We start from the raw sequence: 22,955 nt of genomic DNA on the forward strand, positions 1-22,955 counted from the left end.
CAGTAATGAACCTATTTCCTGTTCCACAAATTGTAACTGGCCTAATTCTGTGTCTTCTTTCCTCTAAAGTTCACTGTTTTGTTTTCTCTTTCTTTTTTTTTTTTTTTTTTTTTTTTTTTTTTTTTGCATTCAGGGGATCCGTTCTGGAGCCAGAAGGGACAGTAGAAATCAAATTCCGTAAAAAGGATCTGGTGAAAACCATGCGTCGGGTAGACCCAGTCTACATCCGCTTGGCTGAGCGATTGGGTATGTCTGCTTGTCCTGGCAAATCAATGAACCATTCAGCTGATGTGTAATGAGTGCATTCGTAGGTCAGGGGAGGAGGCACTGAAGCATGTGATCAAATTCACGATGATCTTTATTTACCGTCCGCTGTATGGTAAGAACCATGGTAGAGTGAAATAGTGCGATAGGATAGAAGGTGAGCCCTGAAAAGAAAAGTCACGTGGTTTTCCTTAAAGGACAAATAGCCCACTTACTGGGACACTGTTCTCATAGAGGATCATTAGCTAGAAGTTGCTTTGGAAGGCAGGCTAATCAGGAGAATGTCTGTGACTTAAATGTTTCTTATTTCTGCTGTCTCTTTGGACAACCTGTCTCATGTCTAGGGGGGTGTGAATCAGTGTCACATTATAGAAAAGCTAGTCTCTACCCAGACAGTGTTCTTGGGGTTAGTACACTACAGAAAATGGAAGTAAAGATTGTGTACTCTATGCCTCCAAACAGTGGCTCCAGCAGCCGTACCCTGGGAGCATTTGCATGTCATGCATCCAGCCAGTGCCCTGTTGCTCATTTGTCTCAGAGCTCTTAGAAGGCACTTGTGATTAGAGTGGAGGCTAAACCGTGAGAGCCCTGTGATGGCTCTGATTCCTTTAAAACACCAAGCAGTCTTCTCCCATCCAACCGCTTGCGGTGTCGGTGAAGATTGTCTAGGATTTGTTTGGTTTGGTTTGGTTTGGTTTTTCTAAAGGAATAGAGAGGTTAGGTTTAAAAAGCAGTACAACCTAGTGAATGAGCAGAACAGAAAGATGCTAGCTCATTTAGGTTCTACGAGTTTAATAAAGTTACGTTTAATAAAATACAGATTTTTGGATTCTATTATCTTCAGCATGTAGAATGAGAAAAGCTCTCCAGAGTGCCTGTAGGGAGGAGTCTGACTGAGCAGGTGAAGTCTGGCCCGGGTTGCTTGCCAAAAATGGTGACTTGAGCCACAATGATCCCTGTTTGTACCCCATTGTTAGCTGTCAGCAACAGCAACCACAAACTAACACAGCCACAGCCTGACCTTCTGAGGAAAAGGTACATACAGAAGGAAACTGGCAGGAGTTGTTCTAGAGTCTACTACCACCAGATTTGTTGAGGTGATTTTTTTCCTTTCTTTTCCAAACAGGATAATGACTTCTGACCAACCCCATACACTTTAATTAAAGTGACTGCAGCCCAAGAACAAGTTACTTACAACTGTACACAGGAAGCTCTAAAAGCTTCAGCTGCTGATAAGCATCTCACTTAGGTGGTTCATAATTGCTCCAGTATCCAGTGATGGTCGCTGCTGTTTTTACCAATAATTCTGTACAAAGGCAGCAATGCCACAACTGTAGGACACAAACAATTGCCTAATTTTCTTTCATTTTTTTTTTTCTTTTTTCTTTTTTTTTCTCCTGGTTTTCTTTCTGGCCAATTTAAAATTTGTCAAAGTCGGTCTTCTTCTGGATCACTGCCCTTTGATATTTCGCGCACTCCATTTGCCACAAACAAGCCGCAGGGCCGCAGTTCATGCTGACTCTAGCAGAAGCAGAGAGAGCCCCATTTATCTTGCACTGCCTGCTGAATTCCTACTCATTAACTGGGGGTTCACTGCCTCTTTTTAACCCCCCAATGGCTGTTATCATCCTTTTGAGTAACAGGATGGTAGAAGGAGGGATCCTCTCCACATCTGTTTGCAGAAGGCCTGGGTAGTGAGGGGTGTGGGGCCAGCGCGTCCTTCTCTTCACAGGAGTGGTGTTGCACCCAGCCCCATCCAGCACCTTCAACTGTAGGAAGGAACGTGTGCCATGGGAAGGGAAAGATCCCCAAGTGATGGCCACTTAAGCATTTGCTGTAAGCCATCTCATTATCAATTTCCTATTTGTGCTGAGGAAAATCATATTTATTTAACCTTGACCAAATAATGGCACTCAAAAAAGAATCTCTACCCAGCGCTCAGGAGGCAGAGGCAGGCAGATCCCCAAATTCAAGGGCAGTTTGGTCTACAGAGTAAGTTCTAGGATCACCAGGGCTACCCAGAGAAACCCTGTCTCAAAGAATGAGTGAATGAATAAATAGGTGGATGGATGAGTCCATGGTCTGCTAAATCTGAAACAATCACTGACTCCAGGCATCTTGGAAACATGAGTGGATTAGAAATAATCGTAAGGTATGTTACTTACAGGTATTCACAGTCTCTCAGAGACTACTCAAGTATAGTTACAACACAACAGATTGGCTTAGATGAGCTACAACAGCATCATATAAACCCAGTCTGGGGAGAGGTGCAGTGTCCTCTGGCTTCTCTCACAATGCCCACGACCAAACACTACCAAATGGCCTTTTACAAAGTAGGTGAGAAATGACCTCATTGTCTAGATTGCAAAATTGAAGCAAGAATGTAAATTAAACAAGGCTTCTAAGACAAACAGTAAATGTACGTGAGAGCACAGCGTAGAATTCTCAGTCCCTACGCTGAATACTGAGCCTGGTCTAAATCAAACAGGGATTCTTTCCCATTGTGAGCTAAAACCAGCTGCACAGAGACAATCTGATTTAGGCCAAAGCCTGTAGGAGTAGGTGTTATCTTGTGTTTCTGATCCCCTTCCTAATCAGCCTCAGTACTGGGGAGCGCCACAGTGCACCTAAGCAGGCCTGTGCAAACTGATTGGCTGCACAAAATTACAATTTATTCACTAAGGATATAAATGCTAATTTCTGAGTAGTTTACTTCATCTCTTCCAAACTGTATTTCATAGGTAGATCAAGAGAAAGAGCGAAAAATTGAAACCAGGAGCTTAAATGAGTGTTTGCCATTTTTTATGGCTGGTTTGGAAAAGAAGGTTTGCAGATTTACAGTAATAACAGTATATGCTAATTTCTGTTTGAAATGAAATAATTGCCCTTAATAGTAAGTTCAGATGGCAAGATATTCCATCACTGAGCCAGTTCTGACCCTGTGTTCTCAGATGCAGCAAGCCTTGATAGTCATTGAAGGGAGGATTACATTCTACCATTTGGGGCTTAAGGAAATCAAATTCCTTCTCTGGAAACAGAGTCCGGGTCCTCTAAGGGCTGTCTGTGTCTCAATATCATCCTAGTACTGACTCTCGGAAGACAGCAGGAGAATGGCGGGGGAGAATAGGCTAGCCCAGCCTCTCCTGTGTTGTGTGCTGAGGTCTTCCCATGGATCTTTACCCGAGAGAAATGTCAAATCACTAGATGGAGAAGGAACCATTGAACCCAGGTACAAAGCAATTATTAGTACCCAGATGTCCCTCTCCCTCAGTACAGTGAGCACCTGGACAAAGGAGTCACATAAGGAACCCTCATTCCCAGACAGCTGGGCAGCCTGCCATGTAGCTCCATAGCTCTTCCTATATGAAACTGCCCTGATGGCTGACAGGTTCAGTCCTTGCTGGCCCTTGCCCAGTCTTCAGGCCTAACTAGGATCTAATATGCCTAATAGGCTGGGGTATTTGGTGCATTTGGAGTATTGAGGCAGTTGAGGATATGCATGTAAAACTTCCAGACACCTTTTTTCAAAGCTACCTCTTTATCAGCAAGAATGACCTAAAAAGGATTATCTTGGGTGATGGAGATTGAGGGGTTACTATCAAAAGTGTGTGTTTTCCTATCTCTTCAAGCTGTTATGTTGCTTGTCAGAAGCAGAAAGAGGTGTTTTTGCCTAGGAAGTTGAGACTAAGAAAAATGTCCCAATATTTATGCCTTAAAAGTGATGTCTCACCTGTAATGCATGGAGTGTCCTTTGTGATAAGGAAACTGAGAAGACATGGTAGTAGCTAAAGACTCCCTCCTCACTTTAATCCTCAGCCTATTTAGCTTGATAGAATTTAGTGAGACCATGGCATTTGTGGGGGAGCCATTTTAGTTTGACTTCAGACCAATCCAATTGTGTGTGTGTGTGTGTGTGTGTGTGTGTGTGTGTGTGTGTGTGTGTGTGTGTTTCTCTCCCAGAAAGCTGTGACTTAATTAGGACTTAGCAGGGATTTTGTTCAGGTAAACCCAGGCTCCTCTCCACCTGAAAGCTGATGTCAGAGTATGTCCAAGGCCCTATTCCCCTCTTGTTCTTAGCTGGCCCAGATCCATGTACCCTGTCCTGCCAGATTTAGGGAGAGACAAGCAAAGGCCAGAAAGGATCTCTCTACCAGAATTGAGGAAACTCTATATTGTCCCCTCACTTTCTCATGTGGATATGTCTACGGGAGAGCGGGGAAGGGACTGAAGGGAGAACTATTCATTTTTATTTAGTTTACTGTACGGATTGTTTAAAATATGAATAAGTTTTTTTCACACTATTGCAAGGAATTTCTGGGTTAGACATCCCTTGGGAAGATTACACTTGGAATCAATATGCAATGCAGTTGTGTTTAAGTAGGTGTGGCCCCTTTTGGAAATAAAAAAAAAAAGCAGACATATGAAAATAGGATTGTAGAGTTGGGGGAGAGAAACAGATACATTGGGAGAAATTATTCCCATTACAAAAGGATTATGTGCTTTACCAAGGGACCCACTGCAGGGGTCCTTCTAAATAGCTGCCTTGGGGCATTTAAAACAGGAAGATCTAATTTACAGTTTCTCAAGAATGCTTTTGTGGCTTTTCTTTTCTTTTCTTTTTTTTTTTTTTAAGCATACCTGTTAGATCTGGAGAGATGGCTTAGCAGTTAAGAGCACTGGCTGCTCTTCCCAACGTCCTGTGTTCAATTCCTAGCACCCATATGGAACACACAGCTGTCTGTAACTCTTGTTCTAGGGGCTCCAACATCCTCACACAGACATACATGCAAGCAAAACACCAATGCACATAAAAAAAATCTTTTTTTAAAAAAAGCACATGTTTTATATATATAGCAATACAGAAATACTTTTTTTGTGATTTTTACTATTCTCAAAGAGGAAATTTTCCAACAAAGAAAACATGATTACATAGTTCTTCTAACTGCTATTTCTGGTGCTACATTTGAACCAGAAGAAGAGATTTTTTTTTTCAGTAACAGGTTTAATTCCACAAGGTATTCAGGATATATATATGTGTGTATGTGTATATATATATATATATATATATATATATATATATATATATATATATATATATACACACACACACACACACATATGTTTTTGTGGCTTTTTTTTTTAATATATATATCTTTATCCCTGCTTCCCAGATTAGGATTATAAATGAGAAGCCAAGCTTGGGTGAGGGTACACTGTTCTAGGCTTTAAAATCCTACTACCTACCAGTCCCCCAAGCCCTACTCCCTGAGTTGTATCTGCTTGACCTGGAGTAGGGCTGGCTCTCTTCTGTGTTAAACAGCTGCTACAGAAGCCAGCTACTCCATGTGGCACTGTTTGCCCTGGTTTCAGCCTGACAGGCAGTGGAGACTGGGATACTTGTAGATCAGTTTAAGCTGTTTTAAAGACCCAGAGTTTGGTTCCCAGCACCCATGTGACAGCTCACACCATCTGTAACTCCAGTTCCAGAGCTTCCAATGACATCTCTGACCCTTGTAGGCACCAGGCACATGTATCGTACACATACATACAGATGAAACACTAATATACATAAAACAAATATAAAAGAATTTTAAAACCCAGGACTCTAGCTGGACTCAGTAGGCCACCAATGCTAGCTCTGGTCCCTTGTTCTGCAGCATTTGGCAAGTTACTTGTTGCCTCTTAGTCTCATCTTTGAGGTCATGACCTTTCAGGGCTGACATTAGAGAAACTGGAAGCAGCATGGATATCAGCTCTTGACACTTGATTAGGCTAGTGACAGCTTGTCTGTGTTTTACTCTTTATGTTAATTCTTGAATCATAGGTTTGGCTTTTAGGATTTCATGGGAACTTTTGATTTTGTGAAGGGATAGGAGTAGCCTTCCTTTTTCCCACTTGAACTTCTGCCTAAGGCAGGGTTCTAAAGAATGGCTTTCCTCTGTAGAGCATATTCTTAAACACACACACACACACACACACTCACTCACTTTAAAAACCCTGAGGCCCTGCAATCTGGCTAGAAAAGAAAGAAAACCATTCCAAGATATTTAATTGTACAGGGAGCTTACAGGATTGATCGAGAGCTTAGCTTTTTACAATAGTCCAGTGAATAAGAAATGCTCCTGACAAACGATCAATGATAGGATAATCACTCTTTATCCCTCCTCATTCTTACCTTCTTTCTTTCAGGAGAACAGGGTTCAGAAGTCAAAAATCTTTATAGACGCTGCTTTTAAATTAAGCAGAAAATAGACATTGACATATTTGTTAATCTCCCCTAAATCATTACCGGAGCTGGCTGCTCTGCTGTACAGGGAGTGGGGCCCTTAACAGGCCACAAGGGTGGCACCCACTTGAGAGCAGCCTTCACTCCTAGGACATAAAAGATTTAGAGACTTTTCCTCAAAACAAAGCACAGACCCTGGGCCTTTTTACATGCTTAAGGCTTGTCAGCACCTCTCCTCGCCCTGTTTCTGTTTTGAGGTGGCCTTTGGGGAATACTGCTTCATTTTCTGACTCCTGGGAAGACAAGAGGACCATCGTATTATTTCATTATTTCTTCGAAATTCTAGACGAGCACAACTGGCCCAACCTCCCCTTTTCCTCCAACATGGTAAAACCATCATCAGCTTGCTTCCCGAAGGCTCTCCTCAGCCTGTCGATTCTTCTCCTACTGCATCCAAATGTTGAGACTGCTCTTAACTCTGTGCAAACACAAGGAACCAGCTCTCCAGCTACTGCCAGGAGATCTGCTTAGCCAGTTTTAGGACCATTACTGAGAACAAGCACAGACTTTGGGTGTGGCCAGACCCAAGTGTAAATCCAGACTGAATTGCTTAACAGCCAGGGCTGCTTTATACTTCAGAGCCTCTTTTCTGGTTTCTAAAGTGCAAAGGTGTGTATGAGGGTCAGAGAGAATATATATGAAGCATCCTGGAAAATACTTGATGCACTGAGGTTTCGTCTTAGCAGCAGGGTAACAGCTAACAGCCCTATATCTGAAGTAAGAGAGTGTGTGTATGTATATATTGACTTATGACATATATGATCTTGAGAAACTCAAGTGCAGTGCCTGACACAAAATAAATGCTCAATAAATTATGTATGGCCCATATAGATAAACATGTACATTCAAGTACAATGTTGGCTGTTTACCCAGAGGAATCTTGAAGAGTTTGGAGTTCCCTGCTGAACTGTCTTCTCAGTCTCCTACCATTCTTTGGGCCCCAGAAAACTGTATTTTTACATCCTTGACTAAAACAGTAAGAGAAGCTACAGACATTGTCCTGGTCTTAGCTTCACAGTAAGACTAAGATGACTTGCGCCTCCTCATTCAGGAGTCTTCTGCTGTGCCTTAGCCTTCTGAAATGAAAGGGTCCACTACTATTGAGGTCCGGTCTTCTCCAAGGAAAAACAGCAGTGATACTGACCAAAAGCCTCGGAGAAGTCCTGGCTGTCACTCCATTGCTCTGTGGCCTTGATAAGTCACAAAAGTTCTCAGTGTCTTGATGCCTTTACCTGTAAGGTGCTAAGAAAAATACAGCCTTAGGCAGTTGTGAAGATTAATGGGGCCTGAGGCAGAAGGTCAGTGATTGCCTTCAGTGTGAGCACCCAAGACCCATGGGACTGGACCTGCTTCTCATGGTTGTAAAACATGGGGATCTGGGCATCCAAAAAGCCCATAAAATGAAGCCAGGTGCTAGAGTTCCATCCCTGTCCTTCTGTGTGATACTCAAGGCTCACGTGGCAGCCCAGGGCCGTTCATAAGCATGAGAAATAAGAAACAAGGCCTGTTTCCAGACAGGCCTGTGCTTGAAACAGAGCTTTCTCTTCTGCATCCCATCACCTGTGCTGATGTATCTGTCAGTGCTAGTGACAGGACACATGAGATTGTCCCCAGCACCAGGCTGTCAACTGTTATTTCTTCAGCTAGATGTACTCTTCCTTCCTGGCAGACAGATAAATCTTCAGTGTTGATTACAGACCCCATCCTGAAAGTAATTAGGGAGGGAATCAAACACAGCAACACCTCTACTAAAATCTGGGAGTTAAAGTCTCTGCCCAAATAAAGTCTTCTGTGTTCTGTGCTTAGCAATCCACACAGCTGCTCTTCTCTTCCCCACCTGAAATGTTGTCACCTGGTCAGGAGTTGGGAAACCAGGCAATAATACACAGAACCTGCTTTACTTGACTAAGTTGTACTACTTTGAGGTTAAGCACATCCATATCTGACATTAGGGGCTGTGGAGTACAGCAGCTTGCAACCTGGTGCTTAGCAGTTTCCCAGGCACCTGTTGAGGATGTGGTAAAACCAGCGATGCTGGTCTGTGCTCTGCTCTCAGGGGAGGCTCGTCAGTAAAGATGGTCGTGGTGTCCATGCACCAGTCTTGCCTTGTGGGGATAAAGGAGCCTTGCTCTAGAGCGCTGGACTGAGAGTCCAGACCTGGGTGCTCGCTTCAGGCCTAGAGAGCAGAGTTGCCACCACTGCTTTCATACTTGTGGCCTCTATAGGACAAAGAAGACACGTGGGCTCCCTGTGACAAAGTAAGGACAGGACTACCATCTCAGAGTCTGTTCTGCATCAAAGACTCAGTGATGACAGTGGAAAGCAGGGCCCTAGAGGGAAGAACAGTGGCTACATCTATGCCAGGACTTCTGGTCACTGCTGAGTGTGACAGACAGGTTTATGTAATTGCAGGCACCCCAGAGCTAAGCCCTACTGAGCGGAAGGAGCTGGAGAGCAAGTTGAAGGAGCGGGAGGAGTTCCTAATTCCCATTTACCATCAGGTAGCTGTGCAGTTTGCTGACTTGCACGACACACCAGGCCGGATGCAGGAGAAGGGTGTCATTAACGTAAGTAACACAATTGCCATTTCTGACTTGTCAAAGCCTTGTAAGTGACATAGGCGCAAAAGCAGGGAGCTGCGAGGGCCAGATCAGCACGGCTTATGCAGATCAAACCATTTCCAGTTTTGTTTAAGAGATCTTTCCCAGGCTTTTCTGTGTCCCCTGTCATATAAAACAAAATGATTTAGGTTTCCTTGCAATCCTGACACCACTCTGAGGATTCTAGTAGGAGACTGAGTCATGTGTGCCTTCATTAAGTGACATCAATCCAGGGGATCCTCAGACTGTGCAGTACTACAATGTCAAGGTTATGGTGACAGCTGATTGACCTTTGATCTGCATGAAAGTTGAGCTGACTGCTCAAAGCAGATCATTACCTTTCTCGTTCTCTGGGCATTCAGTCTCTCGCTCAAAACCGCCGTGAGGTCTTGGGTAGCATCTGCCAGGCTCCTGGCTGTGCAGTGTTCTGTTGTGAGGCCAGTTTTGGAGTGTTCAGGGGATTTTCCTGGAGAGTGGCTTTGTATGCCTTGGGTTCCTTCAGATTGAGTGCTAGTGCTGCAGGGACCACACGAACTAACTCCTCTACAATTAATGTGATTCTAGGATATCTTGGATTGGAAAACATCCCGCACCTTCTTCTACTGGCGGCTGAGGCGCCTCCTGCTGGAGGACCTGGTCAAGAAGAAAATCCACAATGCCAACCCTGAGCTGACTGACGGCCAGATCCAGGCCATGTTGAGACGCTGGTTTGTAGAAGTGGAAGGCACAGTGAAGGTATGTGAGGCAACTACCAGCAAACCTGTACAGCGCACCTGAGAGTTACAAGGGTTGTCAAAGACTCCTCAGGCCTTCAGGGGCAGGGTGTAAAAGAGGAACCTAATACCCAAACCCGCTCCTGTTCACACACAACCAAATGCTATGCTCTCAGATCCTGCCAGAAAAGCTAGAAGGGCCTCTCTGAAGCTACAGAGTCATTTAGCAAACCATTTGAAACACAACACACTAGGCCCTTGGGGCTTAGCAGTGAGAGACAACATTCCTGCCTACACAGGCACGCCACAGTTTACACATAAAAGTCAGAGGACAACTTGAAGGAACTGATTCTTTCCTTTTACCATGTGGGTTCCTGGGATCAAACTCAGGTCTTCAGCCTTGGTAGTAAGTGTCCTTAACTGCTAAGCCATTTTGCTGCTCCTATTTTATCAGGCTATTAGACAGATATACTTTGTCATTTATTACTTGTGTGATCAAAATCTTTGGTGACTGTCAGATATTGATGGAAAGTGGCTGGTGGCCTTGTCCTACAGAGGGCCACTCCAGTCTCCTCGAAAAAGCTACCTGGAGTCTTTGCTAATGACCTTTCTCATCGAGGAGCTGTAAGACTCAACCATCAGTTTTAAAGCCAGTGAAGTGGAGTATTCTGAAATTCACCTTTGTGTTAAGTCTGCCTGTTTCTTTATGACCGGGAAGCTTCTTGGATAAATATTTCAGACATGCAGCAGGGGAGTGGGACATTCTCTGACATTTGGTTCAGGTTAAGGTCAGTCTCTGGCATCATAATTGAGTGAGACAATTTTGTCAGTGGCTACTGGCAGCTTCTAGTGGAAGTTGGCATTGAAAGTCATGCAAGTGTAAAATAAGAGGTTGTTCTCCAGTTAAGAGTGGCCAGCTAGGTAAATGGAGTGTGTGTGTGTGGCCCATACGCCTCCCTACCACATTAGTCACTAATGGACGTGCACAGCCTCGGTGGGCACAAGGATGAGGAGAAGGAATAGCTTCCCTCCAAGCATGAAGTGAATAGATAGGTCTCTCGCTTGCTCCTTAGTGGCATCCTCCCAGGGGGCAGCATGTCTAAAGAAACCAGCTATTGCTCTCTCTCATCAGTGTGAGCTGTATGTGCACAGCTCGGGAAGAGGCTGTCTGCGCATTAAATACCCGCGATCCCCAATAGTTGATACTATTCCCTTTGCCCGTGTTTACAGAATATTGCATTCCCCGTGAATTCTCCTGCCAGAGGACAGGAAAGAGAGAAAGGAAGGACAGCTGAGCCTGTGAACTCAGGACATGCGACTTTGAAACCTCCTGCCACGTTCTGCAGGCTCAGCAGGACCTGGTTAGTGTAGGATAGGTGATAAAATCAGCAGCGCCCTTGAGAGGAGGCAGTGCTTCAGTGTTGAAGGTGTAGTGCTGCCTCTGCAGGGCCACCACAGAAGCTGCCGCCTGATGCTAGGACATGGCTGAAGCACTTGGTGTGTGGAGGCACACACACAGTCTTCTAATAGTGACAGATTTCATGTGCTGTTTCCCTCAGGCGCAGACACTGGTAGAGTCTTTGAGTGGTAGGTCTCTGTTGTAGTTACTGGTGCAGAAGTCATGAAGTGATAGGCATTTATTAGCCATGCTTTGTATTGTTTTTCCCCCAAGAGATTTCATTTTCTTGAGCGATATGAAGCTTCTGTTCCTTTAGAGACCTTCATCCCATGATTTCTAGGATCCCACTTGGATCCACTGGGCAGTCTGTTAGAGGAAGTTCTTGGGTTTGTGGCTCGTGGTCAGAAGCAGCTTCGTAACCACAGCTCCCTAGGGAAAAGCTTCACGAGCTATGGATGGAATTAGGTTGTGCAAACATAGCACATGTTTGCTTCATGAAGATAGTTTCTGTTTGATTTCTAGCTCCACAATTTGAGGTATAGAGTTTTCTAACAGGATGATTGGTTCTGTGCCTGCAGACTCCAACAGGAGAAATCACAGTTAAGGCTTTCCATGGAACACTGGAGGTGGGGAGTGAGTTTTGAGATCTCAAACCTTGAGGATTCCATTTTTACATTTATTTGCTTGAACACATTACTTGAACCCCCATTCTCTTATGTATAAAATGGGGATAATGTTTATGGTGTTGAAGGCAAAGCATGTTAGAAGTTAAATAGCAGCCAGGCTTGGTGGGGTATACCTTTAACCCCAAAACTCAGGGATGGGATTTCTAGGCTAGCCAGGTATACATGGTGAGACCTTGTCTCAAGAAGAGAAAGGAAGAGGGAGGGAAGGAATATTTTAAAGTATAAGACTTGGTCACACTGACATATCCTGGAAGGATTGCTGGCTCACAGTAGTGTCCTTAGGGCTTGGTGCTCTAATTTATTCTAATTGTCCAGAGTTATCTGCTTCCTCTTATTCTGGATTTCCAAATGGAATGGGATCTTGTGTCGATAGGTCTCTATTGCCTCAAGGAACCTATAGATAGTTCACTGTACCAGGGAGGGATAAGGTGAGGGCAAAATGGCAACAATAGCCTGGTTCAGCCATGGAATGTAGCAAGCCACTGCTTACATGATCCTTCTGTGGTGTTCTCCAAAGCCTCTGAAGAAAATGACCTTGCATCTTGGGTGTTGGAAGGTCATAACCTTGGAAACACTGATATACACACTCTAGAAAGATTGTTTTTAATATATCTCCCTCATTCCCCCCCCACACACACACACACACATCCTCCACACACAGGTCAGATGACTCCTGGGCATCTCTCCAGCTGGAAGCATCTCTTAAGCAGCCCACACAGTGGAGTCATTTGTAGGCGTGGTAGTCAGGGCTCACAGCCACCAGGTTGTGCCCTAGTCACTCCCTGGCCCTGTTCTTCCGTTGCTTAGGGAGAGCTTAACAGCTGTCCAGTGCATTAGAAATGAACCTTTTCAAACAGGTCATTTAGATTTTGTAAGCTAGACTAATTATTACATATAATTAGTGAGGCTGAGTGCTGCCTGAGATACTTATCCATTGATGCAGAAAGAGTGTCTGTTGAACGTGTATTGTAAGACAGGCAAGTGTTGTGATGTTTAATTATTGATATTTTATTGATATTAAGATGCTCTGGCTGGGATGTCAGACAAGTGGTCCCAGGCTGTCATGAGGCTAATAGTCAGCATTTCATATTTGTTTAAAATCCATAATAGCTAGCTACATTTTTATGATTCTGAGGAAGAACATGATAATGACTTTTCCCCCTTGGAACAGAGGTGGCCTGTCCTTATGGCTGGAATGGTGAGTCTCATAACTGTTCTTAAAGGCAGCTTGCTTTTCCTAAATGGAACAGAATAACTCAGAGCAGAGAGTATGGTAACCGCCCTCCCCCACTGACTCAGACAAAACGCAAATTTGTTTCCTTTTGATAAAACACAGTTGGTTAGAAATCAGAGTCTATCTTCACATACTTTGGGCTTCAGGCTTAGTGGCAACATCCAATCTTGTTCTGAACAGTGTATTTTATATGCATCTAACAGTGTATTTTATATGTATGTTTAAGCATCTAAAAGCTTGGAATGTGGCGCTGTAGTTCTGTCTGGGAACTGTTATAGAATGTTGAAACACCTACAGTAGCTTGTGGCTGCAGGAGGGGAAGACAGGAGTGTTTACTCTAGAGGGTAGCTGACTTTCTCCAGTGTAATGTGTGAGCATCGTTAGAAGCTGGCATCTCGTTAGCTAATGCATTACACCAATCAAGGAGAGTTATCTTAAGCCACAATTAATCTGCTCCCTGGCATATGTTGATAGCAAAGCATCATGCTGTTTCTTAATTAAAAGCAAACGGATTAAAAATGATTAATAAGAGTATTAAATATTCTCCTAAACTAAAGGCATTGGGACTCCTGAGTGAATCTAGTTGGGTTTTGTTTGGTTTCCTTCTGAAGCTAAAGCTGCTATTGTTTTATTTTCTTGCACCTCTCTCCACCAAATCCTCCTAAGTTGGGGAAGGTCCTCAAGCCACAGAGAACTTTTCATCACCACGGAGGAGATGGCCAGGTTTATAAAGGTGGCAGTGGCTAGAGTCCAGGTGTGTTCATTCATCTGGGGCCAGCCATAAGCTGGACCACATTAGCAAGGTGCCTCCTGGCCGGCAGAGTCTGCCAGAGTTTTCCATAGGAGCAAAAGTGTTTCCCTGTCACAGACACTCAGAGGAGCTGCACAAAGGAGGGGAGTTCCCAGCTTGGTCTGTGAAGAGAGCTCACCTCCATCAGATACTCCCAAAGTGAGCAAATCTCGAGCCAGGAACAGAGGTAGACAGACTGCTGGAAAGGCGTACTGCTCCTTAGTCCTGGGAGCATGTGATCCAGCCACAGTAAACAGCCAGGCCCAGCCAGCTCACCAGCTAAGTCAGAGGAGGACATGAGTCTGAAAGACAACCATAGGGCCTCACTCTGTACCCTTGCCTCAGTGTAGCCTTAACCCTCTATCCTCCTGCCTCATCCTTACAGGTGCTGGCATGAAGTGTGAGCCACCACACCTAGCAATAAATGGTTTTTTGAAAGCATGGTTTCTGTTAGAAGACAACCCAGTGTCCTTCCTAATGCCAAATGCTGCTGCTTAGAATGTTCAGTCTACACTTGTGTAGGACCTGAAGTTGCAGCTATGGCTTTTGTGGCTTTGCTTGTATCTGGGTTTCCTGAAGCCACAACATAAGCCTGAGTCCCTACAGTGCCCACCTATTAAATTACAGCACCAAACTCATTGTCATTCTGACTTTGACTTCGTTAGTGATAACAGAAAAGGGTAGCGCACCTTTAAATGACGAGCTTTGTGGTTAATTACCCAAACAAAATGACATAAATATGAATGAGCCCTAATGGTGGTACTTGGTTTTCCGGAAACCATTAACAAAACGATTCCTAAATGATTTGTAAAGAAATGAGAGAAGAGAGCAAGGAGAAGGCTATTAGGCTTCTAACACACTCCTGAGTTATTATGTAGTCAGCTGCCTCACAAATACTCAGCTAAATGATCTTGAAAGAGAGGAGGCAAGGGGTGGGCTGTGAGGCTCTGAGGGCTGCATACTTCCTGACCCTCCCAGGTGTTCTCAGAGCTCATAGTGGGTTAGCTTTCTGACTTGGTGGCAGTACTGTAGTACCAAGACTTCCCCCTATCAGCAGCCAAGTTGTATTGTGTGTTGTCCTCTAAGCCTTGCTCCCACGTCTTTACCAGGCACAGCAGGCTTCCCAGCTAGAGGGCTAAGGCACAGTTGAAGCCTTGTCTGCCACAAGGACTGAAATAGACCTTTAGGATCAGTGTCTCTGCTCCTCCAAAAAGAAACAGCCACATACACACCTTTCCCTCCTGGTCACACTTAAGTACCCTGTTCCACACAGACCTGTTGTAGGGCAGTAGATGGGAGCCTCCCAGGCCACGTGAGCATCCGGAGGCCAAAGAAAGGAAGACAGATGAAGGCAGGAACCTGTCCTCTCCCCGTGCAGCCACAACAGAAAAGGAGAATGGTGATCAGCGTTTGTACACCAAGAAAGCTTTTGGGATACTAGACAATTGAGTATTTAGGCCTCGCCCCTGGTGTCTGACCAAGGCTTGCATGTTTACAGGCTTATGTCTGGGACAATAATAAGGACCTGGTGGAGTGGCTGGAGAAGCAACTGACAGAGGAAGATGGCGTCCGCTCGGTGATAGAGGAGAACATCAAATACATCAGCAGGGACTATGTCCTTAAGCAGATCCGCAGGTGAGACCACCGGGAGGGAGGGCCTCAAGGCTAGGGAGGGGGCTGATTTCTTTAAAAGCTCAGTATAAACTATGAGAGATACAGACTCAGCCCTGAGACACAGCTTCCTGTCAGGACTTTTACTCACGAGTTCACTCTAGGTACAGAGACTCAAACCAAGTAGGTGATCCTAGGAGGAGGGAAAGCTGACATCTCCTGGGGAGATGCCGTGAAACTGTTTGGAATATATTACAAGTAAGAGCTGGTGCTAGTAACTCTCCTGTTGTTCATGTGTTTACCTTATGGCACTGTATGCCGACTCCAAGGGCAGAACACTCTCCTAGGTAGCTACAGTAAAGTGATCACCTTTAGCAGGCTACTGACTAAATGCTTTTATGGAGTTTTCCCATGATGGTGGCTGGAGCACGTGGGAATCCTCTATGCTGCCGTGCCCTGGTCTTCTGTCTGTTTCATTTATTTAATGAATGTGAGTACACCGTCACCGTCTTCAGACACACCAAAAGAGGGCATCAGATCTCATCACAGACAGTTGTGAGCCACCAGGTGGTTGCTGGGAATTGAACTCAGGACTTCTAGATGAGCAGTCAATGCTCTAACCACTGAGCAGTCTCTCCAGCCCCCTAATTCACTCTGTAGACCTGGCTGGCCTCGAACTCAGAAATCCGCCTGACTCTGCCTCCCAAGTGCTAGGATGAAAGGTGTGCACCACCACTGCCTGGCCTATAGAACATTCTTATTTTAGGTTATCTGATGTTTCTTTGTGATTCAAGTTCTGCATTATAGCCATATCATCATACATGCAATGTTCTGGCCACACCACTGAAAGGCACCCAAAGACCATCTGATCCTGACGTTAAAATTTTATTGCCTAGCCAAGCTCAATAGTCCTTGATCTGAACTCTGCCTTCCACAATTATACTCCAAACTCTGCAAGCAAGAGCTCCTGTCTTCCCTGATACATTTCTATATTCATTATTGATATAGACTATTTCTACGAACCTTATTTTATAGTTTGCTTTGGGACATTTGGCACCACTGTTCTATGTGTCTAAGAAGTGCCCTTCATGCTGGCACCACTGTTATTGTGTCCCCATCATTTTTTTCTTGGGAGGTTATTTTTAATTACTCCTTATTTTCTAACATAGAAAGATGTTTTCTAGTTCATTTTATACTGCTCCCTAGCTACCTAGCTACTTCTGAGCATAGGAAAAATCCATGACGCGGTGAGTACAGTATGTTTGCTGGCCCCCGTTAGCCTGTCTGTCTGGCAGTTCTTAAGCAGGCCAGTCGAGGCCAGTCGAGACCTTCTACCTATCTCTTCTTCATGATCCCTAATCTTCTTTCCAGCTTGGTACAGGCCAATCCAGAAGTCGCCATGGACTCCATCGTCCACATGACCCAGCACATCTCACCCACTCAGCGAGCAGAAGTTGTAAGGATCCTCTCCACTATGGATTCCCCTTCCACGTAGGAGGAGCTTCCCACCCATCCGTGCCCTGTCTCTGGAGAAGAGAGCTAGGGCTGCCTCTCCCATCTGAGACCATTGTAATGAGAAGGCACCGGAGGCCTGGGACTGGATCAGTGGCATTTGCTTCCCTTGAGTATTTCAGGCTCTGCATGACATCCTGGGCTATAGGATCACACAGCCCAGTCACACATACCCGATTCAGTATTTATTAGCCCAGCTGTGATGACAGTCCTCTTCCCACGCACAGGACTGAGAAGGCAATGAAAGGTACTTGCCTGTACCATGAGGTCTTATTAGACTAAAGCAGGACTGCCCTCCGTCCTGCCTGCCCCAGCATAGGGTTGTGTGAACAGTGTCCAAGTGTCTGCAGCCCCTGCCCCATGAGCCACAGCCACAGGCAGCAGGGGAGGGCTGGGGCTGCCAGGAAACGCAAGTCCATCGATCACTACCCCACATTGAAGCCAAGCACATGCCAGGCACTGAAGAGGGACAGTCCCATCTAACCATAGCAAGATAACTATGAGAAATGTCAGAGCAGAAAATCTGTCGCAAGCCCGTGAGAACACAGAGATGAAGGCAAAGCCATGATCTAACAGGCAGGCTCAAAACCAGACCATGTCATTGTTCCTGGTCAAATATTCTCAACCACCTCAGTGGTGTCTCAGTATCCCTGGGGAGATGGTCACCCTGCCACCACCTTCCTTATCACTATGTAGTCACATAGTGACTACCTAGGAGCTAAAGGCCTGTGCATAAGGGCCCTAGCCTCTGTGGGTAGATGGAGGCAGGCAGTGTACGAGCCTGAGGTGGTGAGCTAAGAAGAGGCTCTGTCCTGTTGGTGATGGGGTAGAGTACTTCAAGACAGGAGAAGTCTCTGCTGGTGGACAGCTTGTCACTATGGGGCCATGCCTATTCCTGGCAGAAGGTCTGGCGGGTCACCCACCTGATGACACCCGTGCTTTCAGCACCAGAAACTGGCCTTCTTGATGTTAGGAGACTTCCAGGGAACAAGAATTCACCTGCCCTTAAGTTCAGTCTCGGTGCTGGTGTTTCCAGACTTCTGGGCCCTCCATGGCCAGCAACACAGCTTCCTCAGGGGTGGCCCAAAGTGTTTAACAACCCATTTGCCCAAGAAAGCAGCTGATGGTTCGGCACTTGTGTTCCTAAAGCAAGAATGAAGATGATCAGAACTTGTATAACATCCAGTTTCTACTTTATGACTAATACATCTGTCGCTGAAGATCAAGAAGGAAAAAGATGCCTGCCACAGAAACCATTCGAGTGAGTACTTCAGTCTGAGCCTTAACCTGGATTCCACGAAAAGAGCTGACCTCCCCTTCAGGAGCACCTCAAGCAGATATTCCAGAGGACCTTCTCAACGGTGCCACATTGCAAGTGGACATCCAAGGGACTATAGATGCAAGTTGCCCCACCCCCACAAGCCCTGGTGGAAGGAACAGGAAGGCCAGGACTGTATCAGGTGGAAAGCATCCTTAGTCCAGAAGGAAGCTCCCTGACCCCTGGTTCCCTGCTTACCTGGTAGGTAAGGATGGGATTTCTCTCCAGCCTCCACTTTTGCTACAGCACATCCAATCCCACACACCCCTGTTGGTATGAAAGTTGCCTTCTTGGAGGCCTGTCCTGCCATTCCTTCAGAGGTGGAGTGGGCTGTGCTTGTATAAGTCCCTTTTCCCTGCTGCCCCATCCCCAGGACTGGGCCTTCTTATATGGAGAAGTCAGAGCCACAGCACATGGGCAGTCTGATGGTCCCACAGCCCATTACACATGCAAGGTTACTGAGGGAGGAGGATGAATGATGTATTGACCCAGACTGGCTTGAACTGAGATTGCCATATTATCTGTCCACTTGTTCACAAAGCAGCCGTCACTCGTGTCAGTGAGAATTCGATGGGCTTCACGCCAACGAGCAGGGGCTTCAGTCCAATGCACTCTTTTCACGTTTTGTTGAAATAAACCTCCACATTTGTAGAAGAGCCACCGTTTGTCATTTCAATCCATGCCCAGCCACCCATTATCTGGTTCCACTTTGAGCAGAACTACAGGGGCCAGAGAAGGGACAAGCCCCTCCTTGGCTCTATAGTGCCAGCTAGCCTTTGTCTCCTGAAATTGCTAAGAATGAACAGGATAAGAGCAGGATAGCTTTGTCCAGTGCTGGCCTTGGCTTGCCCTATGTATTGACACTACCAGTATTCCAGATCCCTCCAGCTAGATACAAATTCTCTAGGGGTGTTTTCCCATAGAATGTTATACTATAGAATTTTACTGCCAAGATCCAGGTGGGAGTCCTAGTAAGTCACTCTCCCAAAGGAAAATTGGTTTAGGATAGGGACAAGAAAGACCTTAAGAAGAAGGAATTCAGCCTGTTTGTGGGTACTAGCTCCAGAGTCCCAGCCCAGAGATAAGCCACCAAAAAAATCTTTGAAACTCTGAACCCTGCTCCCTGCCCAGTACACAGGACTCCACTGTCTTCAGCATTATGAGTTCTGGGACCACCCCATTCTTGAGGATTTTTTTTTAGACTTCTGGGTTCTAAAGTCTGAGCACTTAGAGCACTAGGAGGCAGGAAAGTCATGATTGTGTGTCCTTGACTCTCTCTACCCCCAGTTCCTCAGAACAAGCTCTGTGCCCCCCCCAGGAATGGAGGCAGCAAAGCAGGGTAGTAGGGGCTCTTGGATTATTAAGTTCGGTTTTGTTTTGGAGGAATTGTTTTGTTTGTAAGCGGGGGTAATACTTTTTATGAATAACATATTAAGATATATTAGCTCCCTTAAGTCAGTGTTCTAGAAAGAGGAGCAAGAAGAGGCTTGAGCTGAACTTTGGGGCCCATGCTTATTCTCTAGTGTTCAAGGGGTTGAGGATTGTGAGATCCAGGCCACCCTAGTCTATAGATGAGCCTATGTCAAAACAAGAAGCAGAGGGAGATACAGAATCCCTATGAGAACTGCTTCTCTGCCTGCAGCTGCACCCTGTGAACAGGAATCTGCGTCAGCACAGAAACCTGGTCTGCAGCTAAGGGCCAGGATATGGGCTTTCAGCAGACCCTGAGCTTAGCTAGCACTGGTCTGCTTCTGAGATAGGTCATACTGCCTGCGATGGCCCTGGGGAGGCAGAGAGCTCAGAGGCCCAAATGAGCATCAGTACACAGGCAACTAAGACTGGAAGCCTCTTGTCAGAAAGGAAGTGTTGGTGTCTGTAGTTATTCAGGACCACTGGGAGACCACTGGTATCAGACCAGAAGCCAGCTGCTCCTGATATCTGAATGTGGGTTAGTGTGTGGGAAGGTTTAGACTAGGGCTTGCACAAAAAAAAAAAAGAGAGAGAGAGAGAGAGAGAAGAAAAGGAAAAAGAAGAAGAAGAAATAATAAAGGAGCACTGTCCTGGGTACCACAAAATCTGAGTCCAACCTCACCTCCCGTTTGTATGTGTGGTGCATGAGCAGGGTCTCTCTGGGCAGGTACTGAAAATAATACTAGACTGACAGCTATTTTCTATACTCCAAGAAGGCATCTAAGCTGCCTTTGTGTCTACTAGGGAGTTTCTCTGATCCTGGACATAACTGGCTGCCTTGTGGCTGAAAACCCTATTTGGCAGTTAACGAGTACTGGTATTAGGTCAGCTTCATAAACTCAGTACTCTAGTAAGCTGAGTCTCCCGGAGGAAGGTGCCCTGCAGGTGGTGAGAAGATAGAATAACAGTGCCCCCACCCCAGGAGGATGGGAAGCCAGAGCGGGCTTGACCAGGTAGGAACTGAAAGTGAACAGGCTAGATCTTAGTCAGTGGGGCAGAATGACTCAATTACTCTAGAGGAAGTAGGAAGGTTGCTAGAGATGAGGAGAGACTGAAACCACACAAAAAGCTCAGGCTTGGAGATAGGAAAAGGCTAACAGCATTCTGCCTGGACTTTCTGGCTCTTTGATAGCCATTTCACAGATAGAACTGGGCAGGGTGGCACACACCTCTCATCCCAGCAATCTGGAGGCAGAGCAAGATCACAGCAAATTCCAGGCCAGGCTAGGGTCATAGCAAGACCCTGCCTCAAAACTGGACCAGGTGAGTCTTAAGCTGGACTCTTCATTTCCATCCCTGGGAAAGCTCCCGACTTCTCACCTGCACAGTGTGGATTGTAACAGCTTTCGCAGAGTCTAGATACCATGACTCCATTGCCGGACGTTACTAGCAAGTTCTCAGAGCAGTTGTTTTTCTTATGCTGTGTGTGAGTGAAGGCTAAAGAGTGCCATAGTGTGTGTGTGTGTGTGTGTGTGTGTGTGTGTGTGTGTGTGTGTGTGTGTAGGTGAGAAGACACCGTGGGTTCAGGGGATCAAACGTAGGGCATTAAGCTATGTGGCAAGCTTACCCACTGAGCCATCTTACCATCCCTACCTGTTCATTTCTTAGAAAACTAGGGATCCATCATGACTCAGAAATACCTTTCCCATAGGACACTGTCAGAGAATTATTCCTCAGGGTCCAGGGATCCTCTAGGCTTTGAGTAGACATGAATGCTGAGCAGAAGTGACATCGAGCCCTGCAGCATCTGGGCAGAAGGTGCCGCTGAGCCTGGCTACCTTCACAGAAGGGCTCAGGGACCTCTGGAGTGAGGCTTGCTTTCCCTGGGATGCAAGAGAAAAGAAAGAAGAGAACCCAGTGATTTCACCCAGCCCTGAAATCATTCTAACCTGGGATCCTGGATGAAGCTGAAGTCCAAATAACATTTCATACCCAGTGGCATTGGCAGTAACAGTAGTAACTGGTAAGCGTGCCGGGGAGACCAGTGACCAGCTAGGCTGGCCAGACAGTTGTCAGAATGCGAAGTGAGACAACCACAGGAGGCCTTGCTGTGATCTCCGTACATCCACTCAGAATAGCTGAGCACTCCTCCAAAACTACAAGCCAGGGCAGACTTTCAAACTGAATATGCACCCTTGTATAAACCCAGACAGACAACAGAGGAAGACCTGGCTCACAATATCTGCCCAAATTGCTGGCTGGCCACTAGGCACAGGGCGGTTTTAGAAAGGTCAGCTTCAGAGTTATCGAAAAATGGAAGAGGGTGGGAACATTGGGTGCAAAGCAGGAAAACAAAATCCACAGATTTAAGTCAGGGTGCCAAGAAAGAAATACAATGCATGGGATGTAGAAACAGGAAGATGAGGCGTTCAGGGCTGCTTTGGTTACATAGGAAATTCAAGGCCAGCCTGAGCCATAAAAGAGCTAGTCTTAACCAATAATAATAATAATAATAATAATAACAACGGCAGCAGCAGCAATAAAGAACAACTTAATTACGGGAAAATTGAGAACCTCTAATTACTAATATTAATGTCCTTTTTTTATTTCAACTAAAACATTCAAAGAAAAACTCATCCTCAAAGGGAAAAAGTCAGAAGAAATCTGTGTGGGCACAGATGTTGGACTTACCAGAGACCTCAGATCTGTTACAGATATGGCCAGGGTCTTGGAAATGGCTCGGTGACAGCAGATGTTTAACCCACACAAGGTCCTGCTGTGTTCAACCCATGGTTACACACACACACACACACACACACACACACACACACACACAGAATTAATGAAAGGAAACCACACTTTAAGAAGTAAAGTGTTTAGCCGGGTGTGGTGATGCATACCTTTAATCCCAGCACTTGGGAGGCAGAGGCAGGCGGATTTCTGAGTTCGAGGACAGCCTGGTCTACAAAGTGAGTTCCAGGACAGCCAGAACTACACAGAGAAACCCTGTCTCGAAAAAAAACAAAAAAAGAAGAAAAAAAGTAAAAAGAAAAAAAAGTAAAGTGTTTAAAAAAATAGTTTATAAACACAGAAAAATGAATAGACAAAGCCCACTGCATATATTAATGTGCA

The 22,955-nt window shown here is 45.5% G+C and overlaps 1 protein-coding gene across 9 annotated transcripts in view; it reads left to right on the forward strand.

The window, feature by feature from the left end:
• The window catches only part of Acaca (acetyl-CoA carboxylase alpha), a 271,090-nt gene extending 252,021 nt beyond the window's left edge, over window positions 1-19,069 (forward strand). For all 9 annotated transcript variants that reach the window (XM_021211498.1, XM_029546021.1, XM_029546020.1 and 6 more), the window contains 5 exons: window positions 134-246; window positions 8,963-9,117; window positions 9,715-9,885; window positions 15,471-15,607; window positions 16,955-19,069. In XM_021211498.1, the coding sequence (XP_021067157.1) occupies window positions 134-246; window positions 8,963-9,117; window positions 9,715-9,885; window positions 15,471-15,607; window positions 16,955-17,078 (700 nt within the window). In that variant the 3' untranslated portion in view covers window positions 17,079-19,069. The remainder of the gene's footprint in view (window positions 1-133; window positions 247-8,962; window positions 9,118-9,714; window positions 9,886-15,470; window positions 15,608-16,954) is intronic.
• The last annotated feature ends 3,886 nt before the right edge of the window (window positions 19,070-22,955 follow it).

The sequence above is a fragment of the Mus pahari genome, chromosome 14, assembly GCF_900095145.1.
Source record: "Mus pahari chromosome 14, PAHARI_EIJ_v1.1, whole genome shotgun sequence".
NCBI lineage: Eukaryota > Metazoa > Chordata > Mammalia > Rodentia > Muridae > Mus > Mus pahari.